The 10,392-nt window shown below is 35.9% G+C and overlaps 1 protein-coding gene across 14 annotated transcripts in view; it reads left to right on the top strand.

The window, feature by feature from the left end:
• Positions 1–2,534: 2,534 nt before the first annotated feature.
• The window catches only part of neb (nebulin), a 68,230-nt gene continuing 60,372 nt past the window's right edge, over positions 2,535–10,392 (top strand). For 13 of the 14 annotated variants that reach the window (XM_067410672.1, XM_067410666.1, XM_067410670.1 and 10 more), the window contains exons 1-9: positions 2,535–2,633; positions 3,334–3,445; positions 3,746–3,808; positions 7,526–7,588; positions 8,484–8,600; positions 9,116–9,223; positions 9,432–9,536; positions 9,874–9,978; positions 10,085–10,189. In XM_067410672.1, coding sequence (XP_067266773.1) covers positions 3,767–3,808; positions 7,526–7,588; positions 8,484–8,600; positions 9,116–9,223; positions 9,432–9,536; positions 9,874–9,978; positions 10,085–10,189 — 645 coding nt within the window. In that variant the 5' untranslated portion in view covers positions 2,535–2,633; positions 3,334–3,445; positions 3,746–3,766. The remainder of the gene's footprint in view (positions 2,634–3,333; positions 3,446–3,745; positions 3,809–7,525; positions 7,589–8,483; positions 8,601–9,115; positions 9,224–9,431; positions 9,537–9,873; positions 9,979–10,084; positions 10,190–10,392) is intronic. The other variant, XM_067410664.1, reaches the window with a different exon arrangement.

The following is a 10,392-nucleotide window of genomic DNA, read 5'->3' as shown; positions in this document are numbered from 1 at the left end:
CTGCATGCAAATGAATTTTGGTGTTATTTCCACCCTGTAAAGTCCATTTTTATTTTTATATTTTTAGTTTTAATTTTAAGGTTTTAGTTAATTTTGTTGTGTTTTTGTAATTTGTATTAGTTTGTTTTAAAAGATGATTTTTTTTTTTTAATGGTTTTAGTTAACTATAATAAACCCTAGTCCCGCATAGACAGATTTTCAGACTGACGGCAGAAGGACTCAATCGCAGCTTTCATTGGACAAGAACCGCCCAAGAAGACGTTTGACTGGCATGTAACGCAACCAATCACAGTTCGTTTTGTTTCGCGTCAAGTTTAGGGGCGTGAAAATGAAAGTCAATGTCCCAACCAGGTCCCAACAGGCAAGCATCTAATAAATTATTCATTCAAGAAAGTTGTGCAAGTTTACTGCAACAATGGAGCCGCGAACTTCACATACTTTTGAAAATCCAGCGTTTATTTGATCCTGGTTGTCACAGTTGTAAACATGACTGCGTTTTTCTTCTTCGAGGGGGTTTGGCGTCACGGTTTGTTTCCAGGCGGACCGTTAAAGGGTTAGTTCACCCAAAAATGAAAATGTAATTTATAACTCACCCTCATGTCGTTCTACACCCGTTCTAAGACCATAGTTAATCTTCGGAACACAAATTAAGATATTGTTGATGAAATCCGAAGGCTCAGTGAGGCCTCCATTGCCAGCAATCTTACTGCACCTCTCAAGATCCATAAAGGTACTAAAAACATTTGTAACAGTTAATGTGACTTCAGTGGTTCTATTTTAATATTATAAAGTGATAATAATACTTTTTGTGCGCCAAAAAATAAAAAAAATAACGAAGCTTCTGAGCTTTATGAATCTTTTGTGTCGATTTAGTGATTCGGATCTCCTATCAAACAACTAAACTGCTGAAATCACGTGACTTTGGCGCTCCGATTCACTGATTCATTTCGTAAAGCTCTGAAGCAGTGTTTTGAAATCGGCCCATATAGATATTTTTGAAAAGTGGCGCACAAAATGTATTCTTGTCGCTTTATAATATTAAGATTGAACCACTGAAGTCACATTAACTGTTACAAATATGTTTTTAGTACCTTTATGGATCTTGAGAGGTGCAGTAACATTGCTGGCAATGGAGGCCTCACTGAGCCATCGGATTTCATCAACAATAACTTAATTTGTGTTTCGAAGATTAACTATGGTCTTACGAGTGTAGAACGACATGAGGGTGAATAATAAATGACATTATTTTCATTTTTGGGTGTACTAACCCTTTAAAGAACGCAACACACACGTCTCCCGGACATCCTGTAGAATTCAACCAACCAGATGACAACTTCGAAACTTCTGAAGTGTTTCCAGATAAGTCTGCCATATGTATCAGACGTTCAGCCAACAATCTGTGGGTGTGACGTCTGAGGCTGACAACCCTGTTATGCCACATGCATGCTGACATAAAATACATTGTGAAAATTCTGCAAACTGATTAAAGTTCCTGTCATAGGTCTTGGAGAGATTAGCAATGAGCTGTTCCATCACTGTTTAGAGTGCTTATATAGAGGACAGTGGGAAAAACTGAGCTAACAGTCACAGCTGCCTCTGTCATTCAGCTCAGTCATGCTGCCCCACCATGGAGATGTGGAGAACTGTAGAACTTTTGAGTGAAAATGTCAGGAGCACATCACTGTAAAATTGTTATATATCTTGTGTCTTGAGTTGTATCAGATTCAAACTGTATTGTTCAAACTGTTCCACACAATGATATAATGGGTTCAAAGCCTTTGTGCCTAAACATCACCCCCTTACTGCCACTCAGGATGCTTTAAAAATAGTGTCCGCTGTATTTTTGAGTGTCCCTGAATAGTTTTAATACTGTAACTCATCAGGATTAGATTAGACACCAACATGCACAGAAGGGTGAGACAGCAGCTGTCTGTCTGCTAAGAAGTACTTGAGAGATAATAAAAAAAAGCGATTCTATAATGACTCAGCCTTAGATCATCATGAAAGAGTGCTGCAAATTATACTAGCTGTATAATGAAACGTTCATATGCATTGAGTATTATGCCTATTGATAGAATACAGACTGAGAATCGAATAATTTGTAGCTGTTCTTTGTAATTGAGTGGATTGGTTTGTAATTGAATGGACCAGTGAATACTTTATTTCCCTCTTGCCCCTGCCTTGACCTGATTTCAGCCTCTGGGTTCCACGTACACTTGGATGTAAACCAGTGACCTCAAGAAGTTTCACTGGCCATCTTCACAGAAAAGGCCCCATTTTTCCCCAGGATCTCCACTACTCTCGAGACTGATATGTACCTCCACAGAACATCTTGCTGAATGTAGCATCACCTCATTACCTGATTCAGAGAAACCAGGTATTTTCCAGTGTTTTCTTTTCTCTTCCTCATAGTTGTATTGCTGATGATTTGCTGAACAGGTGCACTTTTCTGAAGGGTCGCTAATGTATATTTAGCTTTTGAAACCTGATAATGCTGCCTACTGATTGGTGGATAGGAGCACATGATAACCGGAGTGCCGTTGCAGCTGTGAGCTTTTGCCCAGCGTTTCTCAGGAGGGAAGAGTTGGGGAGGCTCTGGCAGCTTGGGAAACGTTTTAACTTTAAATTCACCGGTAAGCAAAGGAAAAATCACAAAATCAAACAGCACACCAGATTTTACTCTCCAGCACTCTTTGCATGGCCTGCTCTGTTGGATTAACATCTTCTACAGCCTGTTGGTAGATGGAAGTGATGCTGAGGGCGATGCTGGTCCTTGAACCACAGCCTGATAATCATCTCTATTGGCCACCACTGCAGGAACAACCAATTTACCAATTACTCAAAGCTGGAACTTAATCCTGGACATTGTTTTTCCTGGAAGACTATCTGAAGCACCTCACCTTATGGACAGGAGTTTGTTAAAGTCCCATCCACATTCCTTTCAATCTTTCTGATGAAAAAGCATAGAAAAGCATAATTTCATGTCATTTTCTGAGAGTTGGGTCCTAAAAAAGGGTAGTTAGTGGTCAGACCTAAAATTAACCTGCAGCCTCAGAAGGCATTGGAGCTCCACTAGCTAAACAAAGCCAGCCAATCAGGCCGCAGCATTGGCTTACATGACAAATAGCTGGAGCGATTCAGAGCAGCTGTCGCAAGTCTTCAGCCAGGAGGCGCACCGTTTTGGGGGGTCTTAGGTGTCAAACCTTCTCACCTACCAAGGCCTGCAGAAAGATTTCAGAACAAAATAGAAGTTTTGCTTCTGTCGATCCACCCACGCTTAAGTGTCAGCTCAGTCAGAGAAAAACTGACACGTTTTTTTTTTTCTTTGTTTAGGTTTGCAGGAATACATAAAGTGGAATAGCAGATTGGGACACGAGTGGATGAAAGCGAGCACCTTCTTTACTGTAAGGTTGCTGAAATTCTACTGTAACCTTCTATAGTAAAGGTACGTCAACTTTTTAGTTTGGTTCTTTAACTTTAACACTGAAATTGGCAGATCATTCCTAGCCTATTGTTAATGCCTCTTTGTAGAGTGTCCTTCAAGTCCTGATGAAATTTAAATCCTTCATTGAGGGTCATTTTATCTTCCTGTACTTTATTTGCCATGTAAAGTATACAAAAACACCTGTTTATTTCTCATTGTCTGTGACAGGAATTAGTTTAATGCTGTTAGTAGTTAATTACAAATATGTACTATACAGATTTCCCTTGCAAGTGTCTGACAGTCTTTAATTTGCTTGGGTAGACTCACTAAATCTGTTTGAAGATGGCATCAGAAGAAGAGTATGAAGAGGAGATTGTGGAGGAGGTAAGATACAAATTTGATGCATTGCAATTCATATTTTACCCTCATTCATTGAAAGACTTACAGTAATGCTGCTCTACATTATTTCACATTGCCCCTTGAATAGCTTATATAGGCTTTTCACATTAACGCCTCATAGATCTCAGTCCTGTAGGTGTACTGGCGAACCCTATGAATAGTGATCTATGATATCTCCACCGTCAGCAGTTCAGTAGGAGCTGCCATGTCGTATATGATTAGCCTTGGATCCCATTTCAGATGACCTCTTCCTTGGAGTCTCTAGTGCACTAAATTCCATTCAATACATGTTTCATTCCCAGTAATAAATGTATCACTGCAAACTTTTCAATAGATGCAATTAATTTAAAACCTTGACGAGATATCAATTACATACGTGGCAAACCATCATTCACTTGCCATTTGTGTAATGACCCCTGCAGCAGTTTGTCATCATCTGATAATAAGATCTTTATAATGAACATGCTAATGTAATGTTTTTCTGATCAAACCAAGCAAGCCTGAATGGAAATAACCATTGTTAGATATAATAATCTGACTTTTATACTAACAGTGGGATTATGTTCTGTTCAGAGCAGCTAATTCGACTGCAAGCTTCATTACGAGTAGAAAAGCAAGTGTTTTATTAAATACATAGAATTAAACTTAATTGAATGGTTGAACAATTGGCATCATTTTGCATATATACCATATTTTGTGATTTACTCAGTAGAGCTCTTTTTCAAGATTTAACAACAGCTCCTCTTGAAGCTTTCAGCTATTTTTGTTTAGCTCAATGTGTTTTTGTCATGTTATTCATTGAAATTCTGTCTGTACAGATAGTGTTTGTCTGAGTGTTCAATGGAAGAGTGAAAGCAGAAGGTTTATACTTTAATTCTGTATTTCCAAGAGAAATAGAGTTAAAGTAGACCTTGTATACTTTCATGTTCATTTCTGTAGATATTTTATAGGGGTTTACCAAACTACTGCATTAACCATCATTTTTTTATTGATTAGGTGTTAGAGCTTTATTTTTGAAAGAACGTTTTGAACACATGCTTTTGGATTCCCCTTTAACATATCCAGGAATGGAAATTCACCATCTTGTATTTTGAGAAGATGGGAATCTCAACACATTATTTTGGAATTTATACGTTATACGGTCTGATTTCACTACTACTTTTATCTACACTCAGAATAGGACCTGAAAGGCATTAGCATTAATTAAAATGGCTTCTTTTAGTGGATCTGGGGAAAGCAGAGAATCAGATTTTGTTCTTTATACAGATACAGTCGTTGATCAGTCAAAAACTGTATTGAATATTTTTTTCAGAACTTATTATTTATAGGTATAGTGTTTTATAGATTAATGTGGCACTAATTCAAATCTATATGTCAAAAGTTTTGTGGATTATTTTTATATGCATTTCTCCCCTTTAATGGAAAAGCAGCCTTCAGCTTTGGCTGAGTTGTTCTTTCAAGAGATACAAATATAGAAGTGGACATCTACAGCTGACTCGCAGGGAGGCAAATGAGACGAGCCGTGTTGTAAATTACACTCCTATTGCTGTTAACGTCATGCTGTTAAAATGTTTTGGGGGAGGACCTATGGAAAAAAACAAACACCTGTAACAGGTGGAGATGGAGATTTTGCTTCACAGTATATTTTATTGAACATTCACCACTTTCCATCTCCTATATCTTGTCTGTTAAGTGAAAGATAAATTATATATATATACAGGCTAATAAAACCTACATACTGTATGTATTTTCTGCTGTCCACTGGTCCAAATAAAGAAGCCTCGAGCTCCTGAAAATTCATAGATTTGAAATGATTTTTTTCCTGCTCTGGTTTCATATAGGGTCCTTACACTATTAGAAGTGTATTCCACTATTAGTCTTAGGCCTTGTGACGTGGATGTCAGTGACTGTTTCAGAGAGTTCCGTCATGATATCTGGCCAAATACCAGTAGTTTATTCTCTAAACAGTTCGGGAGTCATGTGTATGGCAGAATGTGAAATACTGCTTTCAAACATGTATGTGAGTGTTAGTATTGGAATTTGTTCCCTAACCCACTGTTTCTATTTACTACCATGACAATAATGTTGGCTGCGAATAATAATAGTGGTGAGGTCATTAGGGCGCTAAAATGTTCTTAGCACCAGCCAGTCATACGGCTCTGTCAGTCAGAGACAGAGCTCCGCTGGGAAAAAAGCCTCATTATCATATTTTTTTAACTACTTTCTGTTGGGACATATATAATACTAAAGTGAGATTATTATGAGCAACTATCAAAATAGTTTCATTTAAAAGACAAAAGCAACATTAAGGAATTATTTTTTAATTCCAAAACTATGTCCAAAAACTACGGAGCCCCACACATGATATGCGGGGAGGGGAACAAGATACTGTGGCCATGAATTAAGAATTAGTTCCCATGACTTATTATTCCAACTTATTGATTTGTTTTAATTTAGTTAAAGCATGGGAATGAAAGAACAAATTAGTACAACATGGTCACAAATTAATAAGTCATGGGAATGAGTTGCTACTGTATCTGTTTTTTCTTCCGTATCTCATGTGCGGAGCTTCTTACAAAATCAATAATCAGGACCATTTTTTCTGTTTTTTATGTAATTATTATTATTATTGAAATAATATTTATGCACAGTTACTTTTCAATCTAAAGTACAAGGTTTCAAGCTTATTTTTGGTATGGTAAGCTTAAAATATTATGTTTATCATTTTATTCTGAATGGCTTAAAAAAGTTGAGTAATTATGCAAACAATAAATTAAATATGTAAATAATTTTACCTATGTACGCCATTGAACACACAGTGGTCTAATTGTATTTTTGATTCTTTAGAGATCTACCAAATTAAGTAATTTGTCGATAAACTTGATATTAAACTTCCGATAAAAATGTAAAAAATAAATAAAATATTCGCAAGAAATATCAGTCAAACCGATTATTTTTCTATCCCTTATTTCGTTATATGGTGAAAGTGACAGGTAATGTCTCATTAGCATGCTGAAATTGTGCAAGACTGGTTAATGGATGACTTTGCATTGTAATAAATGTAAACATGAATAACAGGACATATAACCGGTACAATGATAGTCAATGTTCAGTAAGCCTAGAGAGGATCCAACTACATCAAATGTGGGTATTAACAATGACTTTAGGTATATAAAGATGGTGCGCTCATGTATGAATGAGAGAAAGTGCAATGCACAATATGATGGAATAAGTCCCGCCTTCTAAATAAAAGAGCCAATGCTATAGAAACAGTGTTCTGAGACAAGCATTTATGGCTGCACATGAGCATTGGTTGGTCCATCCTGAAAAAATGCAAAAAAAATTTTGGCATGACAAGAGTGTTTAGAAACAAAATTTAGGAGATAGTTGTTGTCAGATTTCATTGGTGATTTTAAATATGAAATTTAATCTTAAGCTTGGTGAACAGCTTCGAAAAGTTTTATGTTTCCCCATTCAGAGAGATGGGAGCTGTACTTGCATGACTGAAATAGCTGCCTGAGAGGTATTTCAAAGATGGCCGCCGAGTGAAATGACTTGCCTTAAAGGGAATGTAAGAGATTGAGGGATTTTAATCCGTCTATGTCAACCAGAGCTGGAAAAAGTCACTTTCCTAGATTGTAGTGTTTTCCTGAAGTGTGTGATCATCATTTTGAAAGCCCAGAGTTTTTCCTATATTTATAGTACTACTATGAGGAGGGTCCAACAGTCACCACCACGACCACCTCAATGTCTCATGGTGTTGAGGTAAATGATCACCCCTGGTAAAACGGATCTGCCACATGCCATGGGGGCTATTCCATTCCTTCACATAGTAGTTTAGTTTTTATTAGTAAGATCTATCCAAATGATACCAACTTAAAGAGTGGATTATTAAACAAACTCCCTTGTTTAACAATTCATGTGTCAGTAAAAATTTAATATTATGTCCAAATTAAATTCTTTAATTTCTAAGAGTAGCAAATTTACAAAAAAAAATAGCCCCCATGATACAGAGCCATGCAAATGCCACAGTGTTAGTGATGGCAGTGAGGGTGTATTGATAGAGCTTTCTTTATGTGAGTTAATGTGATGTTTAGTTTATATTTGTCTAAAGCGGTAGTAGTATGTGGTAACTAATGCTTCACGCACTTTATTTGACTGTTCCGAAAGTGCTTTTTTTTTTTGCATGTTTTCTTAAATAAACATTAACTGAATGATTATCCAGCCAATACTAATGTATTAACCTGTCTTTGAAATATTCTGTTTAACCTTTTCACTCATTTGTTATAAAAAAAAAAAAGTAAAATATTAATTTGCATGGTAAATTAAACAAATTAACTGTTTACAGAAGAAGTGGAAGGTGAGTGCTGTAAAATTAAATGTTAAAATTAAATCTTCATCACATCAATGTTCTGTTCTGGAATAAATCAATACAGACAAAATTAGACTGTACCAAATCATGCTTTGTGATTTATTATTATGATAACGGACATTAAATATTTTAGTCCCACAAAACTGTCCCCCCAAAAGATATGTAAGGTTCCCCAAATTCAATGATGAATACTGAAATTATGAAAGATGATAGAGATGTTTCTCATTGACAGCACCATTTAGGCTGAATGTTGATTGCTATTTTTTTTGTTGTTGTTTTTTTTAAAAGGTCGGTCCTGGTGGCCTTCCCAGACGTACAGTCAGGAAGAAGGCGAAGGTGGACACCTCAAAGTTCATGACTCCTTACCTGGCACACAGCCAGAAGATGCTTGACCAGTACAGCCATGTAAGAGTTTCCTAGACTGATGTTCTTATTTCATTGAAATTAACTAGACTGCCACTGTAAATGATCCTAAATGAGCCTCATAACTGTGAGTTACATTATTTGAGTGAGACAACAGAAACAGTTTACCATAAAATTAATGTTACCGCATCATGTCTGCAGGTCACAGTTTGAGAACCATCAGAATAAAACCAGAATTACAGTTAGTAGAGGTTACTAGATGTACATTACCATTTAAAAGATTGGGGTCAATAAGATTTTTTTTGATACTTTAATAAGTGATACTTTTATTCAGCAAGGATGCATTTTAAACAAAAAATAAAGACTTTTACATTTTTTTAAAAAAAAAAGTCTTTTTAAAATCAATGCTGTTCTTTTGATTCTATTCATCAAAGAATGCTGATCAAATATATCATGATTTCCACAAATATATTATTGATAATAATAACAGATATTTCTTGAGCACCAAATCAGCAAACTTTTACACAGTACTGTATTGTTTTGTATGTTTTTTGTAGAATAAATACAGGGAGGAATATGAAAAATCAAAGGGGCAGCCCTATGCCATTTCTGCTGACACGCCTGAGATGATTCGCATCAAAAAGGCCCAGGAGCAACTTAGTGAGGTATGTACCCTTTGTGGATCAAGTATTACTATATTCTGTCAGAATATAGTTTGCAAGATCTTCATGTTCGCATGGGCTAGTTTTATAACTGATGCTTTTTGAAACCTCTTCAAACTGAAGCTCCTAATAAACAATGTACAGATACTTCTTACTAAATTCTAGCCTATGCTATGAATTTTGCTAACAGGAAATATTTTTGATAACCCAGGTGAAGTACCGTATGGAGGGACTGAAGGCCAAAACCACCAGCCTCTATGATGGTGAGGCTCGTGAGATTGCCCACGTGAAGCATGTCTCTGAGCTCGTCAGCAAAGTAAGTGCTTGTGTCAAGATAGTGTTGTGAATTAATTAGAATAATAATTGTTATGAATGTTTAATAACAGAAACATTGTTTAAACAATGCATTATGCTTTGCTAGAGAGATGGCACTGTGTAAAAAATGAACTGAGTGAGATTCAATGTGTGCACTGCATATGCAATACTGCTTAGTAAAAAGTTTGTTTTATTTTAACTCAAGACATCAGTCCTCAATATTGTATTGTAAGAAGAAAAGACACGAAGGATAGTGCCTGCCAACTTGTATAATATGGATTCTTTTCCTTGTGTTGTTTATTGTTATAAAATAATTTCTCCACATATGCCTTTGCCAGGTTCTGTATAGGCAGAAATGGGACGAGACCAAGGATAGGTACTTGCTCCCTCCTGATGCCCCTGAGCTTGTTCTTGCTGTGAAGAATGCAGCAAATTACAGCAAGGTAGATCTCTGATTCCTATCTTAGTATTAGATAAGCACTAAAGTGATATTTATACTGACATTACCGGCTTGATTCACCCTCTACAATGATTTAATATCCCTATCAGAAACTGTACACAGAGGCATGGGATGAGGATAAGACCATGTACTATCCATACAGTGACAGCCCAGAGCTACGCAGGGTGGCCAAGGCCCAAAAAGACCTCAGTGATGTAAGTGAAATTGTGAAATTTCAAAATAGTAAACCAATTATAATTAAACTGTGATTTGGAAAAAAAACATAAGCCTTCTGTCTCTATACAAATTTAATTTAATTTAATTTAATTTAATTTAATTTAATTTAATTTAATTTAATTTAATTTAATTTAATTTTATTTATTTTATTTTATTTTATTTTATTTTATTTTATTTTATT

The sequence above is a fragment of the Chanodichthys erythropterus genome, chromosome 14 (assembly GCF_024489055.1).
Source record: "Chanodichthys erythropterus isolate Z2021 chromosome 14, ASM2448905v1, whole genome shotgun sequence".
NCBI lineage: Eukaryota > Metazoa > Chordata > Actinopteri > Cypriniformes > Xenocyprididae > Chanodichthys > Chanodichthys erythropterus.
Note: the sequence above shows the minus strand (reverse complement) of the source record. Positions and strands in the feature narration are given on the sequence as shown.